Source organism: Lepidochelys kempii, chromosome 7, assembly GCF_965140265.1.
Source record: "Lepidochelys kempii isolate rLepKem1 chromosome 7, rLepKem1.hap2, whole genome shotgun sequence".
NCBI classification, from domain to species: Eukaryota; Metazoa; Chordata; order Testudines; family Cheloniidae; genus Lepidochelys; species Lepidochelys kempii.
Window position 1 is genome coordinate 69233761 of NC_133262.1, and position 26642 is coordinate 69260402.

At 42.1% G+C, this 26642-nt stretch overlaps 2 protein-coding genes across 6 annotated transcripts in view; both read left to right on the plus strand.

Annotated features, from left to right (window-relative positions):
- The window catches only part of PRXL2A (peroxiredoxin like 2A), a 20441-nt gene extending 2786 nt beyond the window's left edge, over window positions 1-17655 (plus strand). Inside the window, exons 2-7 of one of the 3 annotated variants that reach the window (XM_073353276.1) lie at window positions 2662-2816; window positions 5878-6057; window positions 7678-7772; window positions 13422-13562; window positions 14732-14896; window positions 17173-17655. In XM_073353276.1, the coding sequence (XP_073209377.1) occupies window positions 2807-2816; window positions 5878-6057; window positions 7678-7772; window positions 13422-13562; window positions 14732-14896; window positions 17173-17280 (699 nt within the window). In that variant the 5' untranslated portion in view covers window positions 2662-2806 and the 3' untranslated portion in view covers window positions 17281-17655. The remainder of the gene's footprint in view (window positions 1-2661; window positions 2817-5877; window positions 6058-7677; window positions 7773-13421; window positions 13563-14731; window positions 14897-17172) is intronic. The other 2 variants (XM_073353277.1, XM_073353278.1) reach the window with 2 other exon arrangements.
- An 8615-nt stretch (window positions 17656-26270) lies between these two features.
- Window positions 26271-26642, plus strand: part of TSPAN14 (tetraspanin 14) — a 79037-nt gene continuing 78665 nt past the window's right edge. For all 3 annotated transcript variants that reach the window (XM_073353279.1, XM_073353283.1, XM_073353284.1), the window contains exon 1: window positions 26271-26639. The gene's annotated coding sequence lies outside the window, so the exon portion shown is untranslated. The remainder of the gene's footprint in view (window positions 26640-26642) is intronic.

Sequence of the window (26642 nt, forward strand, 5' to 3'; positions counted from 1 at the left end):
ATGACATCACTATGTCAGTTTGTGCACATTACTATTACCCCATCCTTCCTATTGCTATTTGTCCATGTCGTCATCTGTTGCTTGTCACGACCTCGATTGTGAGGGACTATCTCTTTACAGCATGTCTGTACAGAGCCTAGAACAATGAGGCCTTACTTGGTGCATCATAAACAATGATAATAGAAATGGTGCAACAATAATTAACAGAGCTTTCTTCCCTCTTACAAAAGAAACGGTTGCTAGTGCCCTAGGTTTGGAGACTGTGACAGACACTAAAGCTAAAATCCTAAACGCAGAGCCAAGCTCACAAAGGTCAAAAGGCACAGGGCAAAAGAAGGAAATTCTCAATTTGAACTTGCATTCATGGCAGCTACTATGGGATTTAAGTAGGAGAAGAGAGCCCTGAGGGTGCCTTATGGGAACAGTGTTTCTGCACAGTTTACAGTTCTGTTGGCTATGCTCCTGTGTATCCACCACTTCCACAGAGAACTCCTACAGCCCCTGTTGGAGTTTGGGGAGCTCAACTCTTCTGAAAATCAAGCCCATAGAATCCCACAAGATGGACACTCTGCCAGTTCTCCCCTTTTCACATCCACCTGTCCACTTAGGAGCAATGAGGATTTTTCCACTTCGTGGCTGAGCAGGGCTCTGCATTCACCCTAGCACAGTATCTAACTCATATCATTCACTTTTTGAATACCACATGTGGGGGTTGGAAACTTCGGATAAGTGAGAGGGGTAGAGGGCCATGCTAGATCTGCGGTTGCTGATGTTTTTCCTGGAGGGGACTGGGAAGCCAAGGAGCAGGGATTTTGTTAACATAAGTTTTTATAAAGAGAGAGAATGTTTTTAGTTAGATCATGTGATCTGGCCTCAAACTCCCTTTCTTTGAAAGAACGGTGGAACATAGCATTGCTTGTTTGACACAGTGGAGTTCTTTTGGACTAGATGCTATGCTGATGAATGCTGTATAAAAACCTAGCCGACCAGAATGCTTGATACAGGAAATGACCTGCTAAAAGGAGAAAGTTCTTAAACAGTAATGAATAAAAATCTTCTCCATGGTGGGAGAACCACTTATGTTCACACTTCAACGGTTTATTAAAAGATTATCTTCAGTTGTCTCATTTGTTTTTATGTTGTACCTCTGAATGCTTACTGTAGAAAGAGCGACAGTCCATAATAGATGTGGTAATGTGCAGCAAGAGTTTATTTGATAAGACTTCTAGAAAGCTGAATAGCCTACATGCTGATTGTAGGTAGGCAGAAATTAACGTGTGTTTGTAGCCCATGCTAAGTGTGGCTTTGTCCCTCTCTAGTGGCTATGCCACATGTAAAGGCTTGTGAAAATGCTGCTACCTCCTTGCGTGTGTATGGGATGATTTACTACAGCTCTCTTGTAGGTTTTTTCTTGTTGGTAGGCATGTGTTGCTAGCACTGGGTAACTGCCCTGGTGCTACCAGTGGTGAGATTTTCAGAATAACCTAACTGTAAACCAGACCAGTGTATACGTGGAACTGTTGCCATTTTTGGTTTGCTCCGATTGACGCGTTGAGTGATACTGTTCTGCATGTGCGTTTGTGAAGGTTAGTGACTCATGCTCTGGTGTGGTCATCTCACCTGCAGATGCCATGGATACACTACAAAAGTAATTGTTTAAAGATGGCTGTGATATTTGATAACAATTAAATTCCTCTTCTGTTGATATGGGAAAGTTGTTTTTTTGTTTGTTTTTATCTTTTGTTTTTTAAAGTTAGAGAACCATGTGTTAGCCTGGTTTCTTCACACATAGAAGCACATACACAAAAAGGCTTATTCACAACTAAATTATAAAGCATTAGCTGGCATTTTAACCAGGAAGTTAGCTGAACCTGCTCTGGTCTGAGCACAAGCATGTTCAAAGATGGCTAATTGCATACTGTAAACAAAACTTAAAATATATGGCTGCAGCATCAGGAGCCATGCGAGAGCCCAACAAAGGGGGGGGGGGAGTTATTGATTGAATGTACTTTTTAAAGAAAACTGCCTCTGTCATACAGATCATATGTCTTGTCATTCAATCCATAAAATGGCACCGACAATACCTGTGAACTAACTCTGTGCTGAATGGAAGCTTCGGGCAAAACTGGTAACCTGATGTGTACACAGCAGGGTTAATTGTGTGATTTTAGGCAGCCAGTTCTGAAAACTGTGGTCTTGTATGTTGTTGAACTTCCTTCCAATAGTGCTGCTTTGTTTCCAGAGTCACAGGATTGCTTTATCAGTCATGGAGGAGGGGAGATTAAAAGTAGAATTGAACAAAACCTGAGGAGTTGGGGGAAAAATATTTACCATTAAAAATCCTCAATAACAATTCTGCATGAAGCCCCCTTCATTATAGTACAGAACCCTCTCCTCAATGCTATGGTGTTCCCTTGGGCTGCCTATGACCCCTCCAGAGTAACATTATAACTTAGATGACTTCAAACTTCTTAGCATCTTAAACGGAATACCTTTTAAGCAGTCTCATCTCTTGAGGGACAGCTGTTATCTTGTAATCCACCCACATTTGAATGTGATGAGTGTTGCTCAAAAATGTTCTGATTTACGCACTATCAGTAACATAAGGGTTTCCTTGCTGGAATCCTGCCTGGTCCTGCCCACCTAATCTGCCTTCTTTAGGAGGAAGAGCCTAAGGAACCTCCTCAGGACCAGCAGTAGCACACAGTAGCTGTCTGTCTTCTCCCGTGGACCATTCCCGTTTCTCTCCTGATTCAAATGGAGTTCAAGTGTTAAAGTTGGTGAGGTATATGTGCACACTGGCCACATGGGTTCTGGTGAGTGTATTATTCTAAAATGTTAACAGTCTGCTATAATGGGATGCTTTGGGTTTTTTACATGTAAAACTCTTCATGGCTTTGAATCAAAAAGCATTAATATTGTGGAGCTTCGGATCACTTTGAGAGGCATTACAAGAGCTGAAACTGATCTGTGGAAGTAGAAAAAGCAATGCTACAGCATATGGGCAGTGAGACTAAAGAGAACTCTCTCTAACTTGCTAGGCAGTAGAAAAGATGTTTCAGGGCTCAAGCTCTTCTCTCTGCTACTGTTTTATTGATCATGGTAGTTGCTGCTGAAAGTATGCATTATTTAATATACTTCACTGTTTGTTGATTGCCATTGAGCTGAGCAGAAGCAGGAGTTTCATGTTATTGTGGAGCGAGCTGTTTCTTCCATGACCCTGTTTACTTGATCGGTAGGTTTGCTCTTAGTTTCTCTAGAACAGCCTTTCTGTTATCCAAGAAAGAAACATCAAAATGAACCCAGTATAGCTGAAAAAGTTTTGTCTCTTGGTCCAGGCTAATGCTGTCCTTTCTACTGGAACGAAAACCAACTCCTTATAGAACTGTAAACTACAGGCCAGATTTGAAGTGTATATAAATCAGCATGGCTCCATCTATACCTGCTGCGGATCTGACTGTGGCTTTTTAAAGAGGGGGTGACATGATAGGGGATAGTGGTTTGTGGTGAAATCTTTCAAGAACAAATGTAATTTAAAAAATAATCTGTCCCAGCCACTGGCAGTAATCATCTGAGGAATCAAGAATTGTGCAATACTGCTCCTGTCTGGCAAGATAGGAGTTGGTGGGTGTTAACCTCCGCTTTTACCATCCACCACCCACAAACAGGTAATAATTGCACAGGACCAGACAAGACTCAGACCTAAAGAGCAGACCTCTTAATTTATTATAAGAAGGACAGGCTGAGTGGAGCAGAGTTATGGATCAGTGGGGATACCAACGGAATTTTATCTCTCAAGGGACCTCTCAATACTTTTTGCAATATTAGGTTACATTATACAAACAAGCTCTGGCAGTTTGTATCCTAAGTTTGTCTCTGACTCAGTTAATTTTTTTTCAGAGTTTTACAGAGCATTTCTAAAATGGCATTAGTAAACTTCATTCACTGGCCGACCAGTTTCAACAGGTGATCACTAATTTAAAAATCACTGTCATGATTGTCCTTATGTTGAAAAGCCACTGCATCTAAAAACGCACGTAGGGGAAATCAGGGTTAACATCAAGTGAAGACTTCTACATTGAAAAGAAGAGATGCAACTGGCTAGACCTTGTTCTTTTATCTGCACTACATTTGTGTAAACCGGCCTTGTCCTCCATTCAGTGTCCTGAAATACAAGATATGTAAGAGGCTGAGACTGAATGCAGCACAAGAAGAATAAAGCAATTATTAAATTCTTCTAAATTCCTTCAACAGTTTTGCAGCAAATACTAGCAATTCTGGAATTAGGATTTTTATGACTTCTAACTTAGACTCTAACTGAGAGTCTAGCTTTAAAGGGGTAGCGGGGAGATGGTGTCAGGGAATCTCCATCCTCAAAGCACTTTGATGCATAACAGACAAAATCCAATCAATCTTTCTTCTGTACCATTTTTAGTTCATTGGTTGGATTCCACTATTCCCTTCAATAGCAACGGGCTTATATTTGCTTCTGTACAAAGTTCATAACTGCTGCTCTCTCGCTGAAACAGTGCTGCCAGGAGCGGTAGCCTGGGCAGACTCTTTGAACGTTGGCAGAAGTAAAAATGAGGCATTCGGGGCCCTTCAGGGAGGATATGTCTAGCCTTTAATAAAACAATTTGAGCTACAAGAGAGAGTGGCACCAACGTTTTGATGAGGTGCAGATATGTTCATAACATCCACTGGCTGCCTCTGGGATAGTCGGCACAGTTTGTTTCCATTTCAGCTTTATCTATTTCAACCAGCCAGGTTAAGGTTAAGTTGTTTGTTCCTGACATGTCTGCATGAACTGATAAATGGAATCTAGTTATCAAGGCTAAATTGCAGAGGCCTTAACGGGCAGTAGGTGCTGTCTGGAGTGTATTTGTAAGGTTGGGTCATATACTGTGATCTGAATTATGTCAAAGGCGTAGATGTTTCTGCATCAGTGCTCTGAACTGACAGATCTGCTCTGTCTCACTCTGCAGCTTCAGTTTAGGGTTGAATCAGAGACAGCCAATTGTGCTGAACTGTATCTTGCCGTTCTGTAGTTCTTTCTCTCATAGATGCACTGTAGCATATTTGCAAAATCCACTGAACTTTTTTTAAATATCGAGACCAAAAAAGGCAGGACCCATGGTAGCCCTACCGACATTCCTTTGGTTTAAACTATCTGCTGTGTTTTACAGTAATGGCTTAACATGCATTGCTGAGTAATCCTAATGTCCTCTTTTGTTACTGTAGTTAGGGAATCCCTTTTCTAACAATCATTCTACCCAGCAGAATGCCATAATAGCTGAATGCCTGGCAGTCTGTATTTATTCTCCATACCCCCTGTGAGGCAGGGAAGTAGTAATACCCCATTTTACTGATGAGGAGGTCTGGGTTAGAGCTTGAATTGAATGTAGGTCTCCTTAACCATCAGACAATCCTTTTACTTATGCCAAAAGGTGTTATCCAGGGGTCCCCAACCTATGGCCCACGGGCTGTACGTGGCCTGCCAGAGTATTTCATAAGGCCCGCAGCTTGCTTCAACACAATATACTAATGGCCAATTCATTAGTGTTTTGTTGTCATGTTTACGTCATTTTAGTTTACACAGGTATGTAAATAGACAATACTGTACATAGAAACAACCTATCTAAATACATACAAAACAAGCTGAACTTAAGATATAAGTCAATACAGGTGATTTTAAATCTTATTAAAATATGTAGAATCAGTTTGGCCAGACAAGGTTGTGCTTAGGTGTAATAAGGTTGGGCACCACTGGCTGACTTCTTCTTCTTCTTCTTAACTCTCCTACCTATCCCTCCCTCCCCTCCCCTTGGAATCTCTACAGCAGCTGGAATAATCCTTTCTTCCTCCTCTTATTTCCAGAAATGTCTTCCCTGCCAGACTTGGAGCTCTTCACCATGGGGATGTGGTCTATCGGCCTTGGGGCTATTGGCGTAGCTGTGACAGGGATTCTTCTTGCTAACACCGACTTGTTTCTCTCCAAACCGGAGGTAGCCTCGTTGGAGTTTTTAGAGACGGCCGAGCTAAAATCTCTGGGAGAAGGTAAGAATTGGATTCCTCTGGAAAACTGAGCTCACATTCTACGGTGATGGAGTTTATAAAAGTACCTGGGTAGAGCTAATCTTACCGTTTAAGGCCAGGGTTGAAAACAAAGGTTCCTAGGACAAGGGAGTGTGTTTGGAAGAGAGAGTTGTCCCTGGCTAGACCGTATGTATTAGCAATTCAGGGAGGGCACCAAACCACTCTTGTCTTTCCCTGCTTCAGCAAATGGTGTGGGAAATAGCTGACTCTTCTTGAGAAAGGAAGGATGGTGTTGAAGTGAAAAAATAAGATGCATCTAATTTTGAGTGAATGGCTGCCAGATGAATGATGATAATACCCAGCTCTTATTTAGCACTCTTCATCCATATGTCTCCAAGCACTTTACAAAGGAGGTCAGTATTATTATCCCCATTTTACAGATAGGGAAATTGAGGCACAGAGAGGTGACGTAACTTGCCCAGGTCCACTACCAGGCCAGTGGCAGAGCCGGGAATAGAACCAGATCACTTGAATCCAATCCTGTGCTCTCGCCACTAGGCCATGTGGCCTCCTCTACAGTTCCATGGTTCTGTGTCATCTTTTGCAGATTTCTCTACTTTCTGATCATTTTTCATGTTAGCTAGATAATTTTTTTGCCTAACAGATACAAAACTTTTTTTCCCTGTTGATTTGTTACTTATTTGACAAAGAGCATGTTTTTCCAGCCTGCCCAAACCATCACATGCCTGATGATAGGCGCTAAAGGGTGAAAACAGACTCAGAGTAAACATAAACAAAAAATTAAAAACCCTTCCCCAAGGTGCTGTGCAGTTTAATTCTATTACAAAAGCCCAAAACAAGGCAGAGAATTATTCAGGTGTGCAAGGTCACATGCAGGAGTCAATATAGGTTAAAACAGAGAATGCTTTTTAGAGTTTTCACTGGCTAATTGCCTATTACTGCAGGGTGGGGGGAAAAAGTCAAGTGAACACATTGACATCTAATTCACAGATGTACGCAGGGGGACTGAAAGAGGATGTTTTGTGCTTGAGTGGGAAGTAACTTATACACCATAATGCTATGTCTAGACATAAGGCCTGATTCTGCATTGCTTACGTTTGACTTTTGAGTTCAGTAGAGTTCTACTTGCACAAAACTTGTCTAACACAGTGGAATATTTAAAATCTCAACATGAGAGGGGTTTCATTCTATGGCACAAACTGATGGGCCACTGTTTGGGACAGTAGCTCTTGTTTCCAAACATAACCAATTTTATTCAAAACATGCACCACTAATGCACCACAATCGGAGGCAAACAAGCAGGGGACAGAAAGTTAGGATGTTTAGCAGAGCTGGGAGCTGACTCCCATGTGCAAAACTAGAGATGACAATTCATACCTGTCTTTGAAAAGTGCTATAAATTCAGGGATCTTGATCAAACTGATACTTTAAAATGGACTTTTTTTAATTCATTTAATTGGAATTTAAATACACTTTGAAAATCTCCCCCTCTGTCTTGATTAGAATATAAACCCACATGGAATACTGAACTGGGAATCTTTCACCATGCTTAGTGTTCTTCATCAGAAGTTGTAGTTTTGTAAATAGATGCCATAATTTATGCTATTTCTCCCTTCTAAGCAGAAGAGAGAACATTCAAGGCAGGTGAGCTATGGAAGAAGAATGGTGCAGTGATCATGGCTGTGCGGAGACCTGGATGCTTTTTGTGCAGAGAGGTATTGTGACGGGCTTAGGGGTTAATTCAGAGAGTTTTGCTCTAGTTATGTGTCTTTGTGTTAGATGTGGCCAGGGAGGCAGTCAGCTAAAGCACAAGTTTTGCATATCTGAAAATCTTGTTTCCAATCCCAGATTTGCTCCCACGTGAAAATGAGCGTTGTTTATCTCTGTTATGGGCTAAATTCTCAGCTGGTGTAAATCAGCATACATCCATTGACTGTGATGGGGTTATGCTGATTAACATGGGATGAGAATCTGGCCCCGCAGATCCAAAATAAATGGCTAGATAGGTGGTCTGTGGTCAAGAGAAGCCCAGAAATGGACTAGCAGGAATCTTGGAGGTACGGTTTACTGACACAGCAGCGTTGCGTGGGATTGGGAAATGTCTGTCACCAACTTACTCCAGTCAGTGTTTCATTTCCTGGAGATTAAAGTCATTCTTTCAAAAGGAGGAAGGAAAAGCCTGCTGTTCACACATTTGCTGTTCACGATCCGTTCGGTAGTCTGCTGAATGTAAAACCTGCCTTATATTTTGGTCACTTATTAGGATATTTCCACCATAGCAATTATGTTATTACTCACCAGTTAATAAAACCGAGCAATTAGTCTAGCAACCACTTAATTGTAGGGTCTAATTAGTCCCTATACCGCATAATATTAGAAAGCATTGTATGCTTCAGTGAATTTAGTTCTCATGGAAAGAGACAGATTGAAATACTGTGATCATGGAACAGGCCCTTACTGCAGTGGGGATTCTGCAGGACGGTGTGCCTGCCGAAAATGCCCCCACCCCAGATTTCCTGTTTCCCTGCAGAAAATGGCAGGGAAGCAAAGGGAAACCGTGGGGTGAGTCGGGTGGGCAACCATGGGTGCAGTTTTTTTCGGGGGAGGGTGTTGCCCGCTCCAAACAGAGGCACATGGGGGGCACATGGAGTTACATGGGATGAGCCAGTGACCTAGAAGGGAAAAGCTCTGTATACCATCATGTAGCTCCTAAACCGTCCAGTCCCCTGACGGTAAGCACTCTTCACTGTCCTAAAATGTACTTCTTTTAACCAAGTTTTAATATGCATCTTAAAAATATCTATGTAAACGTGAGGGAGCAGGTTGCCAACTTAGGAGGAAAAGTTGGTGATCTGAGACTAACTCACTGTCAGTCTCTTGTTGCTCTTTCTACTTTGTGATTCTGACCAGGGGCACTGGGCAGGGGCTTGCCCTTGAAATGGACTTGGAAGAGAAAACTACTGTTTAACCATTGGTTTTGCTGATGATTATACTGTGATTTAAGTGGGCAAAAAGGCCAGAGGTATGCTGAATGCCATAGGCTATGCTGCAAATGTTCACTGTGTCCCGAGTAAGGGGTGAGGTGTAGCTGCTGCAACACCCCATGAGCAGACCAGGGAGGGAACTGTCCCAGACTGACTCTTCTTGCTGGCCACCCCTTGCTTGCTGTGGGTGGATGGGGGAGGAAATAATCTGTTTCTGGTGTAAACCTGGTTTGCTAGCTGGCCGGGAAAGGCAGAGCCAGGTTCTCCACCCCGCATGGGAATTGCCGCTGTTCAGTCTGCTCTCCCTCTCATTTAGACCGACCAGGTGCATACCCTGCCCAAGGGAGTGGTTTGTTCTTTTGTGTGGGCACATGTTGCTAAGCTCAGCGCACAGCTGTATTATCCTCTTTGATGGGAGTTAAAAAAGTCAAGCAGACGCTGACTTCTTTCTCTGCCTCTGTTCTCCCAACTATGTGCTAGGGCTTCTGACCCCAGGGGTACATGGGTTCCTGATCGTGAGGGAGCTTTTTGTTTTTATAAGCAAAACTACAGTAATGGACTGCAGCATCATGTTTCAGAATTTTAGACAGCTATCATGGAATAGAGAGGTGCCTTTGTTTAAAGTGAGTACTGCATGGTGGATGGTGCATGCTGAGTTGTCTTGGAGTTTTGCTTAATTATTATAGAAAGAGAGTCCAAGCGTTTGGTTTAGGGAAAACAGCAAAGAATTAACAGAACTTTGCAAACAGATGGGATGGAGGGGCTACTGGTGGAGTGAGTGCAATGAGCCTTTGCTACATTCCCTGAAGGATATATTCAAAAATGGGAGTATTAAGTATGCCTCCCATTCCCTACTCACTGACTGTCATAAGGCTGATTCATGCTTATTCATTTCCTCTCTTTATCTCCTCTGAGCTTTCTGTGTGGGGATTGGCAGTAGCAGATTGGAGCTCTGTCCTTACCCTTACACAGACTCACTCTGGCCTGTTGACATCTGCCTTGTAATGTCTGTGAATTCTGCCATCTGCCTTCCCCTGAGCATTCTACTTGGAACACTTGATATCTTCCCTAAATTACGGCAACACTTTGAGTCAAGGAAATTCAGTCGCTTCTCATAAACTGGTTGTATGCAGATTGTGCCCTTTAAGCAGTAGTGTCGGAGTTATTTTGCATAGCAAAGGCCATATTCTCCCTTAAAAGGCACAAAACCCCCTCAGCCACTGTCTCATCTTTTCCATATTGGAACTGACACTGGAAGCTAGGAGATGCTGGAGAAAAAATTTCCCCCTCCACAAACTGCTTTTGCCGTGTGGAAAACCCATAGATGGGTTGGTGTTGCTGCTGCTATCACTACTCCTGGGGGAATTCTGTGCCAAAAAATGAAAAATTCTGCAACAAAAAATGAAAAATTCTGTGCACCGTATTTTAAAATTCTGCATATTTTATTTGTCAGATTAACACAATATAATCATACCAGTTTCAATTATTTTTGGTCACTTATTTCAAAATACCTCTCAGCAAATATGTTTGTAACAATACAGACAACAAAAAAGATTCAGGAAATGTTTTTTGACACAGAGGTTCCACGGTGGATTTGATTTAAATCACTAGTCATGAAGCCTCGATTTAATCATGGTTTTCTACATAAAAGTGCATTGTTGTTGGTTGTTATAACCTTAATACTTAATAATTCTTTACAACTCAGAGATAGATGTAGGTTTCATTTTTTAAAAGGTACACACTATACATTTTTAAACAGTGATTTATTTTGAAAACTTTTCAGATTAGTTTTACAGCTATATCAGAAAATGAATGTGTGTTTGGTTATTTCATTTACCAAAGGTAATTGAAGCAGATATTTATGAAGTCATTGGGAGGTGAACTATCTCCAATTCAACATCTTAATCATTAATATTTGGTGGATTTTCTTGCCATGCTGCATTAGGAGGAGAACATCACCAGGCAGACATTTAAATTTTTTTATTTAACTAAAACAACAACATTAAATATTCTGGTTTTTTTTTCTTCAACAGCAAACATATAATATTTTAACAAAATAAGCATATGTCCCTCGCTTCTCATATTTATCTCCAGACTTCTTCTTGTTGTCCAGATCTATTCCCCCCCCCAACAATCTTCTATTCACTGAACTTTTTGAAACTTTGCACTTTTAGAGAGAGGTAAGGGATTGACTCCATGTCAAATTTGCAGAGGGACAATAGAGTTGAGGTTTGTTATTTCTCACCTCTATATAGTATTTATTTATTTAAAAGCATTTTTGCTGTTAACGAGCATGTTACCTCTGGGAGACACATCCATGGTTCGAGAATTGCAAAACTAAGCATGTCTGATGGAATCTTCTAGACTGAGCACTGAGTCCCATCGGGTGGATAGAAAGATTAACCTAAATAATCTATACAGAAGCCCCTGGAACCTCATTGGGTCTCTAATCCATGAACTACTGGAACTCATTTACAAAACTTTTCTTAAACATTACATGACTATATTGTCTCATACTATAGAATTAGAATTTATAATCCCCATTCCTTGATGAGATATCTTTGAGCTATAATGTATCTTAATTAAAAATATCTTTCGATAGGTGTTTTTTCCTCAAAGTATTGTATCAAAAAATCCAATTTTTAAATAAAAAAAAATCCAATTTTTTGTGTGTGTGGGAGTGTTTGTGTGTATGTATGTATATATTTTAAATAATTGATTTTTATCCACCCTGATAGAGTCCTTACTAGGCACATTAATACAGAACTCTGAGTAATAATTCACTTAAACTATAATACAGAACCATATTTACCACACCCCTCAGAAGCAATGCAAAGGTTTGGGGGAGTCAAGGGTAACAGAGGAGCTGAGGGAGAGGGAAGTTAATTTGCAGGAAGGAGCCTGGTTGTGAACGTGGAGGGTTGTTGGATATGGGTGGGAAAAGTATAGAACAGATTTCTTTGTGGGGCAGGGAGGTATTATCAGGGAGCTTCCCCCATGTAGACCCTGGCTGACCCCTAGCCTCTCCCATTCAGTCAGGCACATCTGCCCCTGCACCCCCATGTGTTCTTGCACCCCCTGTCCATATGTGTCCATGTGGCCCTGCACCCCTCCCCCTTCTCCATGTGTGTCTGTGCCCCCACCCAGCCACTCCCCTGTTCCTGTCTAGCTCTGCATCCCCTACCCCATCACCATGTGACCCTGCACCTCCCTCTCCCCTGTGGCCCTGTGCCTCCACTCCCATTCAGCCCCTGCCCCAGTCTGTCCTCCCCCCTAGCCCTTATGAACCCCTGTCTGACCTCCCTCAGCACCCCACTCTGTCTGTCTCCTCATAGCCCCTGTCTCTTGACATGGCCTGACAGGCGCTGCAAAGAAGGCAGGCTGTTTCTCTTCCCTAGCTGGCTGGTAGCTGCTGCTGTGTTCTATTGCCACTGCACCCTGTGGTAGGCAAAAGGCAGAACCTGCAGCAACATTTTGACATAAGCTTTTTTCTGCACAAAAAATTAAAAATATTCATGGCTCATTAATTATGCACATGCGCAGTAGCACAGAATTCCCCCAGGAGTATATCACATTGCATGGGACACATAAAGCAGCATAACTTCTGGTATCCTGAAGGTGCATGCAGAAGAAACACAGTTTCACTGTATGTGCTAAAAAAAAACCTCATTTTTTCCTCTTCCCTTGTGTAATAAGAGCTGCATATCACTCTTTGATCTGCAGCATGAAAAGGGTACATTGATGCCTATTCACCATTTTGCAGGTGGAAAAACTGAGGCACAGAGAGACTAATTGACTTGCACACAGTGCCTATATCTTCACTAGGAAAGAATGTGTGTGTTTAACAAATGCTAAAATCCTAGAATGGACAAGGCAAGTTGTAGCCTTAATTAAGACTTTCGCTTTACCCTTTGCTAGGATTTTAGCAAATACATGCTTAAAACTATCCCCCTTTCCTAGTGAAGTCAGCCCTAGTAAGGGTACTGTGAATGAAGGAGTGATTGCAGAGAGGTAAGCATACCTACACTAGCTTTAATCTACCTAGCATGGGTAACAATAGCAGTGAATATGCAGTAGCATGGATCTCTGCACAGGCCAGCAACCTGAATACATACCTACTGTAAGCTGCACCATCTAGATTAAAGTTAGTGTGCATATACCTGCCCACACTGCAATCACACCTTCATCTCTGGTGAAGATGTCTCTATGCCAATAGAAGGCTTAGGAATAGAACTCACTCATATGCCCTGTTTATTACACTTCATTGCATCCAGTTTGCACCTCTGGCTACCATCCACCGAAGTGGCTACGTGCCAAATGTTGAGTCTTTCAGACTTCCATCCAGTGGCTAAATCTGGCATCACGCTCATTGTCTTTTAGGAGGCTTCTGAGCTTTCCTCTCTGAAACCTCAGCTTGACCAACTTGGCATCCCCCTCTATGCTGTTGTGAAAGAAAAGATTGGGACTGAAGTGGAGGATTTCCAGCATTATTTCAAAGGGGAAATATTTCTGGATGAAAAGGTATGTTTGTATTGCGCTGTTTGTTTTAAGCAAGACTTACGCAAGACTCTTAGCTTGAGTCAGCATCTGTATCCACCAAGCCTTTTCAAGCAATCTGCATAGTGTGGCCTGAATTAAACTTAGGTATCTGGAAATTGATTTAATAGCCTTTTGTAGCTTAAGAAGTTAATTAGCTTAGATTTTTCTCTACATAAGGTTGCTCAGTTTACAAGCTCAGCTGTCTTTCTGCTGTGTACTGTTGACATGTTCTTGCATGATTTCCCCCCCCCCCCCCACACCTACGCAAACAGTGAGATCATGCCAAATATTTTTCTCTTTTCTTGCACTGGGCTGCACTATCTGCTAATTAGCCTGGTATTAAAGCCAAGGACTAACAATAAAATAGAAGGGTGTGATAAGTTCATTAGCTGCAGCACAACATTCTAAGAAAAACAAATGGTAGGAATAGAACTGCTTGTTGCTATGTTTACTGAAAACTTACGCTGTTGCCAAACACAAGAATTCAGAAATCGTGCATCACGCCCTCAAAATCTTGAGGTGAGTTTAGAAATCATGATATATGTTTCTTTTATTTGCCTTCTGTTGTTTTTGGATCTTTCGGGGTCATGTTTCCCAACTTATCTCTCCAACACTTGAGGTCTAGGAACAGTGTCTTGGGTGAACACTCAGGTCTCTCAATTGCATGATCCCAAAAGCTGGGACTTTAGGAAAAACAATATAATGAGACCGGTAATAAAATGGTGGGAGGTGGCAACCCTGTCCCTTTTCTCCAGCACATGAAACAAGACCGGCTATTCTAGAGGGAGTTCTGCCCAGTAGTTCAAAACAAATCTGTTAATTGAAAAACACGCTCCTGCTATCACCAGTCAAGATATCCAGGAAGCAACTGTAGTAGGCTGATCAGTTCCATAAATCTGGAATGGCAGCAGTGACAAAAACAACTGGATGTTGCTGATTGTGTGGAAAGTAGGTGACCTCTTACTGTTTTAAAGGAACTTCTGTCCTGATAAGATTATAAAAGGCATCATTCAGTTTGGTATACCCAAATATTACTTGTTAGAAACTGTTCTGAATGCAGAGGCTGGCTGGCTGCCTTGGTTACAGTTAGGGAAGTCTCCTCTGTCACTGTTGTTTCTTGTTTATTGAATTTTCTTTCTGTCCTCCTACAGAAAAAGTTCTATGGTCCTCACAAGCGAAAAATGCTGTTGATGGGTTTTATCCGCCTAGGAGTCTGGCAGAACTTCCTTCGCGCTTGGAAGAATGGGTACAGTGGTAACCTGGAAGGAGAAGGGTTCATCCTGGGAGGAGTTTACGTGATTGGTGCTGGGAAGCAGGTACTGCATGGCTTTCGGGAGGTTTTTTTTTTTCTTCTTCTTCTTCCTCCGCTCTTCCCTTCAGTTTCCTTCATGCCCCTATGAGAGCCCAAAGGCCTCCTGCTTTAGCCACTTACTCTTAGAATATGACAAGGCCACAGTTGCTAATTTCTGCCCTGCACTGTGTTCTAGTTGTGGGCTTGGAGCATCTCTTGTCTTGTGCAGTGACGTTCACAGAACATCTTCCAATGCTTGACACAAACTTCAGTCAGCTTGCTGCCCTTGAAAACAAAATCTCTCATAATCACTTCCAAATGTTCTGACACTTACCCATTAAGGAGATTTTCCATCTGCTGCTCTCCACTGATGAGCTCTCATTCTCTTAAAAATTACAATTGACAGTTCAATTGACAGTTTCTGCTCAGCTGGTGGATGTGCCCCTGGTAATGACATCTCATTTTTAATTTAAAATTTTGGGGTAACTTTGCACCAAATAAGTGATCTCCCATTACTGGTTATGAAGTGTGTGAGGGTGGGAAACCTCAGTTCTAAATATCGTTGCTATTCGTTCATGTTCTTAAACAAACAAAGATTTCATGACAACGTTGACTCAAATCAAACACTGTGTGGAACAAATGATCGATATATGTTTTTGATAACCATCCTCAGTTTGTTTACAAAACATTGTATAATATACCTGAAAGATGGGCTTGAACTAGAAATCTGGATTTAACTACCATCAAATTTTGGGAAAAATCATCTCTAGATCCAACTTGGGGTCCATCTTTAAATATAACATCCTAAAGACTTACTGTATAGTATTATCAAATGGTTTTGTAAACTTTAAGAGTATGGAGATAAATATGTAGCAGACTTGATAAATTGTGATTTAAAACAACAAAAAACTTGGGCTTAAATTTCCAAAGGTGGCAGGCCAACACCTTCTAAAAAATCAGGCCCCTTTTAAATTGTCTCAAGTTGGGCACCCAAAAAATCACTAGTCATCTTTGGAAATTTATTCCCGGGTAATTGATGTTGCCAAGAAACATTTGCTTGTTCAGTAATCGCACAGATCGTCAAAGCAAGATTTAGAATAGGGATGTCTATCTGTCTCGAAAGTTCCAAAGAGTGGGGACTACCAGGGTATAAATAAATTTATATAAAGTATGCAACAAATGTCATGTATACACAGTCTACTGAAAATCTATTTTTGCTATATCTGTGTGTTATGGGAACTTGCTGTTTTGGTTAAATGTGCTCAGAGCCTAATGGTTAGGGCCCTACCAAATTCAGGGTCCATTTTGGGCAATTTCAGTCATAGGATTTTAAAAATTGTAAATTTCATGATTTCAGCTAATTAAATCTGAAATTTCAGTGTTGTAATTTTAGGGGTCCTGACCCATGAAGGAGTTTGGGGGGGTGTCACAAGATTATGTGGGGGGGTTGCAGTACTGCTACCCTTACTTCTGCTCTGCTGCTGACCGTAGCGCTGCCTTCAGAGCTGGGCAGCTCGAGAGCGGGGGCTGCTGGCCGGGAGCTGAGCTCTGAAGGCAGAGCTCCAACCAGCAGCAACACAGAAGTAAGGATGGCATGGCATGGTATTGCCACCCTTACTTCTGCACTGCTGCTGGCAGGGCATTGCCTTCAGAGCTGCATGCCCGGCTAACAGCTGCTGCTCCGCATCCGCCCAGATCTGAAGGCAGCGCATAAGTAAGGGTGGCATGTGACCCCCCTTTAAAATAATCTTGTGGCCTGCCCCCCACCTCAACTCCCTTTTGGGTCAGGACCCCCAATTTGAGAAATGCTGGTCTCCCGTGTGAAATCTTTATAGTATAGGCTAAAAGTATAGAAAAGACCAGCTTTTAAGGGGGGAGACCAGATTTCATAGTCTGTGACACATTTTTCTTGGCCATGAATTTGGTAGGGTCTTCCTAATGGTGTTTCCATGGCCTTGAGCAGGTTACTTGAAATTTGTATTTGCACTAATCTTCCTGAGATAGAAGCATGAATGTACTGTAAGAAGAGTTTATCTAGTTTATAGGAAAATGCCACAACATGTATCCTTGCGTAACATGTGCCTTAACATAAGTAATATGAGGGAAAACTCATGTATTTCTTTGGTTGACTTGATTAAACCTGTATCTGAGAAGTTGGATCATATCTTCTTTCACTCCTTGTTTCTCAGTCAGATAGAAAGTGAAAAGCAACGTTTTTAAGTTCCTAAATGCTGCATTCTATTTAAATGTATCCCCATACAAAAAGGAATCACTGCACATTTTTCCTTTCCCTCTCACTAGGGTGTTCTCTTGGAGCATCGAGAGAGAGAATTTGGAGACAAAGTGATCCTTCAGTCTGTCCTTGAAGCTGCTGAGAAGATAAAACCACAAGCTGCAGACACCGAATAATAATTACACATGTTTAGTCTTGGCTTGAAAATGTAGAACATGTCTGTATGTGAACATGCAGTGTAATTGCTTTCTTAGACTATTCAGTAATAGCTCAGCTGGAGGATTTTCTCTGAAATTAGTCAACAAATGAACAACCTCTTTGATGGTAGCTGACTTGTTTGTGCTTTGTAGCCCCTCAGGTGCCCACTGTTTCTACTAGTTTTTGTCTCTTACTGCATTAATGAAGGGCTAGTCCCAAAATCTTAAGGCATAACCTAGATAGGTCCAGTTAGAGCCAGGAAAATAAGAGAATATCTGTGTGCCTGGGGAGTAGGACATTGCTAAGGCAGGAGTAAGTGAGGTTGAAAGATAATAAAAATTATGTAAATGAAATGTCTTGATTTTCAGATTTCTAATTTTATTAAAATATTTAGAAGCCTCTGTGTTGATGGGAGACCAAAACTTGTCCAGCCTTTCTGCTTGTGCTGAGAATCTTAGAAACATGTCTGATTTTACACGTGGGGTCCAATCCTGCTCCCTTTGAATTCAGTGGTAGTTCTGCCATTGGCTTTGTTTGAAGGAAGATGGTGCCTTATGTGTTTCATATTCTGATTTGTAAGGTAAATTAAAAGTCAGCATTGGACATATTGAAAAGGCGGTGATAATGACCACAAGGTGGGACGTGCCCAATATTATGTGAAATAAGGATTCTAAATGCAGCAGAGAATAATAAGTGCATATCAGGTAGCAAGAGTGAAACATGTCAACACAGTGACAAGGCTGCTGGCATGCTCTCCTGTAATATTGGGAGGTGGGCCTGCCATTATGCATTCAGATCATGTGAGATACAATAGCAGGTACAGCCAAATACCTCGATCTAGCTGTATGTTGTTAAAAGGCCTAATCTGGGGGGAAGGAATTAATTTCCTTTGGGGAAATGAAGGGCTTGAGTTTTTCAGAGGTACTGATCGCTCAAAGTGGAAAACTTTAACAGGGAGGGCAATTAATAATTGGAACAGATTAGCAAGGGATGTGACAGATTATCCATCACTTGGAGTCTTTTGAATTAAGACTAGGCCTCTCTCTACAAGAAATGCTGTAGCCCAGCCACAAGTTATTGGGCTGATGCAAAAATTACTGAGCGCAGTTCTATGTCTTGGGTTTATGGCATAAGGTTGGACTAGATCAGTGGTTCTCAAACTTTTGTACTGGTGAGCCCTTTCATATAGCAAGCCTCTGAGTGCAACCGCTCCTCCCCCACCCCCAGTAAATTAAAAACACTTTTAAAATATATTTAACACAGTTATAAATGCTGGAGGCAAAACGGGGTTTGGGGTGGAGGCTGACAGCTCATGACCCCCCAGGTAAATAACCTAGTGACCTTCCTCCACCCCACCCCCCCCCGGGGTCCCAATCCCAGTTTGAGAACCCCTAGACTAGATAATCATAATGATCCTTTCTGGCCTTAAAATCTGTGAATCCTAACTCCATTGACTTTAATGGAGGAGTGGATACTTAACAGCTCTGAAAACAGAGCCTTAAGTTTGACTGTGGCACATGTCACTCTTGCTACCTTTGTGTCAGTGTTTCTTCAGTTACTGTATTCTCAACTCAGTGGAGAGAGATCTCTTCTTGTCTATTCGTGGCAGCTAAAAAAGGCAATTTCAAAGAAATCTGAAATTTCCCAACCACTGCAGACTAATATTAGCACATCTAGGTTATTTAAAACTCTCACAGTGTTTAAATGACACTCTTCAGGACTCTTTTTATTTTTTTAAATACTTCCTCCCAGAAGGAGAACTATTTTGACTAAACCTCTGTCTGTACCCACCTTTTTGTTCTTCCTTTGTGAAGAGGATGTACATGAGCCTATGGCATCTAAAATTTGGTACCCACATGTTTACTAAGACATTTGATTTGAAAGCCATACTTGAGCCCATCTCTTGCTTACTGCCATTATTTTGAAATTTGTTTTTTCTATCCTTAGTGAGGGGTCCAAATGCAGCACAGCTTCTACATCAGCTAGTCATTTCATTTGACCTTACTCTGTGTAACCCTGTCTGACATGTGAGGTCATTAATAGAGGTTGGGATGTACTTTTTGCACACAGTTCCCAATTTAAAAAGACAGTGTGGATGCTTAAGACGGAGGCAGTGATATTGTTAGAACAGCAGCCCACCTCTGATTCAGGTCTATTAAAATGTCATGTAAACATCTGTCCACAAGCAGTTTACTCTTAGCCCTAGTCAGCCTCCTGCAGAATGAGCAAATTGTTTTTGCCCATGTCTCTGCCTTTCTTCAGGAAATTGCCCTAGACTGTCCTATATCTTAGGTTGGTCTTCACTCAGTTTATGTACAGATTTAACTCTTTCAGTTTGTGTGTGTGTGTCTATTACTGAAATAGTTAAACCAGTTCAGCCTCCAGTGGGGGTGCAGTTAGATCAGCATAAAGGTGCCTTATGGGACAAAGATATAGCAGTATAATTTACAGAGATAAATTATGTTGGTATAAGTACCTTCATACCACTATAATGAAGTCCATACTGGGAAGGTTGTACCATTTTAATATATTGATATAGTTAAAAAGGTTACATTTTGTGTATGTAGATAAACTGTTGTTGTGGGGTGCCGAAAAACTCCAGTGCTTTTCTATCCCATCCTGCCAGAACATGGGCTTATGTCCCTCTCTAGTGGCCATACCATGTAAGAGGTTGCATCCGATGAAGTTAGCTGTAGCTCACGAAAGCTTATGCTCAAAATAAATTGGTTAGTCTCTAAGGTGCCACAAGTACTCCTTTTCTTCATGTAAGAGGTGGTAAGTCTGCTGTTGACTCCAACATAATGGACCTTCTTCTAGCCCTCTTGGCAGAGGGATCATGCTTTTAGATCCAGAGCTTTCAGGTTCAACCCCTGCATGACACATCCAAGTCACGGTTACACTTTCATCCATTTCTTTCACCATCCAGTGGAGTTAAGGAAACTGAGGCAGGAAGCCAGCTTTCATCCCGTCCCACTTCAGGCTTAAAATGCTTAGCCGTTGCTTAAAGGGCATTATATGTATCCCTTTACCCTGTTCAGCCAGGCTGACCTATGACTACGCCTCTCAAAAGGTCCTGTGCAATGCTTTATCAAGGACTGGAATCACCCCTAGGGGCTGTCAGGCCCTCTTGCACTCAGGTCAGGCACAGCACATGGACTATTCAGGTGATGCCTCTGGCCAGAGAAGGGAGAGAATGTTAGAATCAGAATGTTCCGTGGCAGTTGGACATGAGCCGTGACTGGGCAGTGCTACCAGCTCCAGTGAGATGTGGTGGTTTGCTTGAAGCCTGAAACTCCCGAGTCCTGTGGCGGTATCAGCATCTCAGGTTTTTTGGTCTTTTAAAATGTAAGTTTCTAGTTTCTCCTGGTTGCAGAGAAGACCCCAAAGCTGTAAACCCTAAACGTTCAAAAGGCAAAGAAACTCCAAATGTAGTATTTTTTTTTTTTAAAAAGTCGTAAAATCCCATGATTTTTAAACCAATCGTGAGACTTTTGGGGGCCTGACCTGTCTTTTTTTGAACATGCGGCAATAGTGAAGAGAGAGGGGACTGAAACAAATCTAGTGAGAGCTCCAGGACAGACAGAAACAGGGAATAGGTTGGGAAAGTTAAGAGAAATTTGGATAAAGCGTGTGAAGCGGACAGTCTCTAGGAGATAATGCACAAGTGATCTTGAGAATGCAAAGGAAAAACAAAATCTACTTGGAATGATAACAGAGCATCTGGTGAAGCTGCCTCACTGCAGTGTGTGGGCAGGGGAGGAGTCGTCTGAATAGCTGCTTTATCGCAATATTCTCTACTTGAATGTAAAAAAAAATTCAATGTATTTTTTGCTCATTGCGAATAGCCTCTGTGTTGATGGTTGCTGTGCAGCATCAGTGGCCCCTGCCGGCTCAGCTTCTTACATTTATTTCATTTGTTCTGCTTGCTTTTTTAATAAATAGGTACACAAAATCTGAGTGACTCCTTTAAAGAGACATCCTCAACTTTTAAATCACTTTGGTCTGGAAATTGTTTGCCTACTTTAGTTACAAGTAAGATTATGGTAAAATGACTATAACTAGAAGAGATCAGAAAGCAAACTCTAGTTTTTCAGTTGGTTTACTCTGTGTTTGTGAAAGAAAGCAATTTGTGTAAGGTCTGTTTCACTGTGGCCTATTTCCCTTTGTCTGGGATGGGGGTAGGTTGTTTTTGTTGGTTTTTTTTTTCTTTTTTTCCCCACACAAATATGAGAACACCCTTTTAAACAGGATACTGTTGTGAAATCACCAAATTAGCAGGAAGACTTGGGCAGATGTTAGTAGCTTAAAATGCTTTTAACTCATTCTTTTAAAAATGTTGATGTAGATCTCAGGTTTACAGTGTCCCTTTAAGTCATCTGGTAAACTCTCTACATGACAGGGTCTTTTCTGTTTGTTTTCTATGCTGTGTTTTTTGTTTCACTTTGTCAGTAATATATTCTTGTTGCTGTGAGACCACCTGAAGTTGATGCCATTTACAAGCTTGTGTAAAAAGAAGAGAATTCCAAGGAATCCTCCCTGCATTTTTCAGATTTATTTCCTACAAAACAAAGAGAGAATTTAAGGCAGACATACAAGGAAATCTACTCTGTATAGTTTCACCACTGGATGTCACTGCTTCTCCAGGTGTAATGAAGGTCAGGGATAAAGGGGTACTGCAAAGAATTAGCAAAGTAAATAAATGTGCCAGAAATTGAACACCATGGATTCCTACTGGGCTAGAAGAAACCTGTTAGAAAAGACAACAGAAGCAGCTGAAAGACAAATATTCTTGTGCCCTTTTTCCTGTTATGTACATTCTACTTTCCTAATATAGGAGATTTGGGATGGGACTAATGGGGAGGGGCAGAATGGTACAGTCTGGCCATTTTATAAATACACCATACATATGCATTTATAAAAATGGGCTTGGGAGGAAATTACTAATTTAATAGAACTACAGTGAAAACACTTGATAAAACATTAGTTGGAATGACAGTGGTTCACTGCAGGTGGATTGAGGATAATAGACTCTCTGTCATTCCCACACTATTGCTTTATCGAACTTCTTGGATAGCGAGAATGAACGTTCCTCAATTACTTTCCGTAGTAGATGGTCTGTTACAGCTGAGACTAATTTAGTGGATGAGCCAGTACATGCACCACCCAATTGGAAATGCTAGAGGGAGATGAGGTGGAGAAAATATGGAGAAATGTGAAATAGCAATTACAGTGTGAGTTAGCTGGAATAAATGGTCCAGTCTAATCCTACTGGCTGCTTGATTCAGCCAAACTACAGTTTGGGCTAGTGGCTTAAAAAGGACAAGAACATCTAAATCTTTACCTCCTTAGCTTCTAATTATTTTCTTGTAGCCTTATTATCTGAGACTGTTTGAACTCTCTCAGAATCTTCTCATGTGTTTCATCCCCTTTTATATTTCTCTTGTTGCCTATATCTTTCCTAACCAGTGGAGCTTGCAATCACACATCACAATCTCAGGTGAAACCACTTGCGTACAGTGACACATCCTGGCAGCAATAGAACCTTCCTCCCCTACGAATTCATACTTCAGTCAGGAGAAGCAATAGATAATAATTCTATAATAGCAATAATGTCCTCAGTTGCAGGGACTAGTGAACAGCTGTGGTCCCTGTGCCGCATTCCAGCAACTTCTCCTGGTCCCTCATTTAATGTTAGGAAACGTTTTGTGATGGTCACAGGAAACGGTGTTGATGAGCTATGTGTAAACATGACAGTTTGCATCTCTATCAGTCTTGTTTTCCACTTCAGCCTCTTCATTCTAGTGAGAAAATTGAAGCCTTGGCCAAGCAAAGCTTTACAGACTTTACAAGTTTGCCTTTGGGGTTACAATTACTGCAATAGAGGGGATACTATTTAAACTTTATAACAAGGAGCTATTGTGAATATAGAGGGAAGGTTGGTTGGTTAGTGGCAAAGGCAACTAAAACATTAAGAGTGACCACTGTGGTAATCCCCACTCTTAAAGATGAAAATATACCCCACTGTAATGTTCCCTGCATACAGTATAACAGCAACCCTTTCACAAGCCTGTCACAAAGGATGTGGAATCTGTTTAAAATGTTGATTGCTGCAATCTCCATGGCTAGTGGCCTACCAGTACTAAAGCCTCCTAGACTCTCTCTCCCCCACCCCCACCCCCACCCCGGTTGATCAGATCATTTCAAATGAAAGTCTGGGATGTTGATGGCAGGGGAGATGGGCGTCCACAGGCAAAGGGCATGGACAGAGATTAGACAAGTTGCTGACGTACACCAGTACAGAGAGGAGTGGTGTGAGTGTGACAGTGTATTTCCCACCCAACTTTCTACACTGTTAAAGAGGAAGAGGGCATCTTGGAGAGAAGAAGGCACCAATGGCCAGCACTGCATCCTGCAATGCTCAGGCAGTGGTTCTCAACCTGCGGCCTGCTTGCGGCCCAATCAGCACAGAGCTGCAGCCCATGTGACATCCTCAGGGCCATACAGGTAGTACTGGATGCAGCCCACAATGGTAAATGGGTTGAGAACCCCTGGATCTCTTCTCCTCGTTGCAAAACCACTCAACAGGACCGCACCAAGACATAGACACCATAAGGCCTGTACCTCAGGCTCCAGCTCAAGGAGGCATTGAAATACATCAGACTTTTTTTTTTTTTTAAGTTTGCAGCCCTCAGGTTGTGAAGAAATGCTTGAAAAAATGAACTGAGCATAACTGAAGCAGTGCTGTCTGCTTCAGGCTGCAGACAGTCTGAAACAATAGCTCTGAGGGGTGGGAACTGCCTCATATATCTCTGTGGTGTGTTAATTCTAAGAGCCATTGTGCTGGGGATACCTGCTAATATCACCCAGCAGAGACTCTGTGGGTCAGGAGGGTCCAGCCTACTATTCACCCAAGAGAGCCATGTTATTGGCGCTCCCTGAATAGCTGAGCGGTAACTGTCAGGAAGCAGCTGTTCCCGGTGACCAGCAGAGACATTGATGTGCAGGAGCTCAGCACAGCAATCTAATGATAGCCAGGGGCAGCATGTGAAGGTGGTCTGAGCAATCTAATGATAACCAGGTTCAGGGACTGGTAGGAACAGGGATCTGTTTTTCATAAACACAATCAGAAGACTGGGGAAATCTCCTTACTTGGAGGTGTTCCCATAAAACCAGACTATATGATTACTCTCACCTCTCTGAACATTATTGCCAATTGCAAGTGTTCAAAACCCATGAATTAGTCCATCCCCCACAAGCAGGAGATTGATTTAAAAATCACAAGACACATTTTTTAAAATGTGTTCTTGGATTCTTTTTCTTTGCTTGCTGGTTGCTGAGCCTTTAGTGTGTTCTCAGTTAAATGTTTTCAAGCTTTTCTCCACCACGGCGTAGCTACACTAGAACCTCAGAGTTACAAACAGCTTGGGAATGGGGGTTGTTTGTAACTCTGAACAAAACCTTATGGTTCTTTCAAAAATTTACAACTGAACATTGACTTAATACAGCTTTGAAAATTTACTATGCAGAAGAAAAATGCTGTTTTTAACCATCTTAATTTAAATGAGTTTTCTTACCTTGTCAAATCTTTTTTTTATTTCCCTTTCCCTTTATTTTTTTAGTAGTTTACATTTAACGCAGCACTGTAAAGTACTTGCTTTGTGGGAGGGGGGCGTCTCTGCTGCTGCCTGATTGTGTACTTTGCTTCCAAATGAGGAGTGTGATTGAACAGTCAGTTACTAACTCTGGTGTTCATAACTCTGAGGTACCACTGTATAATGGTGCAGTTGAACTCAATCCCCCAAGAAGCTTAGGGAATGGAATGACATTCTGGCACTTCACCTGGCACACACAGGGTTGCAAAACCACTCACTCAAAGTTGGTCCTGCTACCCACCCCGATCATTGCAGAGGAGGCAGCTGGGCCAAATGTGAGCGAGTGGCATTGCAACTTGACACATGGGGTTGTAGTGCCACTCAGGTTTGGCCCAGCCTCCCTTGCACCATGATGGAGGGGCAGCTGGGCCAAACCTGAGTGGAGCTTTGACTCCATGTGCCAGGTTGCGATGCCACTCATCAAATTTGGCTGGTATTGTGACAGGGTGGGTCAGGTGATGGGAGCAGCTGCCTGTAGGCTGGGATGGGGCAGAACACTGACCTGGGGGAAGGAGGGGTGAGTGACTAACAAATTTCCATTGGCAGTGGGTGAGGGGCAGGGTGCTGGTGGGCTATGGATTGGTGGGGGTGAGGGAGTGGAGGATGTTGGTGGGTTGTGGTGCAAATGGGGATATTGGGGGCAAGCAAAATTTTAGATTTCAGAATTGGGAAGGGGGCCCCTAACCTATTCTTACACCAGGGCCCACTGAGGCATTAATACACTATTGTTGTCATGCCCATGAGGATTAGACATTTAGCTTTTGCTTAAAAAAACAAATAAAGTGAGATTCCCACCTAGTCACAGGACTCCAGGAGCTGGGGGGTTGAAGGCAAACAGCAAATAATGCAAGACTTGTGATTAAAAATGAGGATTGTAGCAATGCTCTATATAATACTTTAATTTTAAATCAGTTTTTAATCTAAAACAAGAGACAGAGGGGGGCCAGGTCTGGAAGTGGACTAATTATAACCTCTCAGGAAGGCTGTGTGCCTTAATTAATCTCCTGGTGTGTATGAAGTACAGCTGAGCCACTGTCAGCCTGATGAGCGTTACAAATATTTGTAAAGCCCTTTGAGTCTGCAGGATGGCAAGTATTATGAATAGTGGAGGGGGAGGGGGAGGAATCATATTAAAAGGAATACAAAAATTAACTGGTGGGAGTGTCTAAAATGCACGTGACTGGAATTAGTGGGTGTTTCTCTTAGCTAAATTTAGGCCAGTATATGAACTTCCCCCCTACAAACCATTACAGACACTGGTTGAAAAAAAAAAAAAAAAAAAAGCTAGCTGATGTGCATGGAGAGGTCAGGGTAGACTTGTATCCAGAAGGAGAGGCAAACTCAGGCAACTGCTCCCTGGAAGTTCTCCTTTGTGTAAAATGACCCTATCTGTGTGCGCGTCCTGTTGCGAAAGAGAGGCGGGGCCTGATAGACACGATTAGTACATTTCCTGTGCTGCCAAGGAGTACAGCAGCTGCACACCACTGAAGAGCTTGGCAGGGAAAATAGGCTCTGCAGAATCGGTGTCATTATTTACTGAGCGCGGGGGACTTCCTTTTCACGTGTGATCCGCTTTCATGGACTAACCGAGGCAGGAACCAACCGAGGAACGCCTGTGTTTTTAGCAGCCTTTAGCAGCACCAAGTTGGTGAAACTTACTAGGCAGGCTCCAGGGCTGCTCCTGGGTG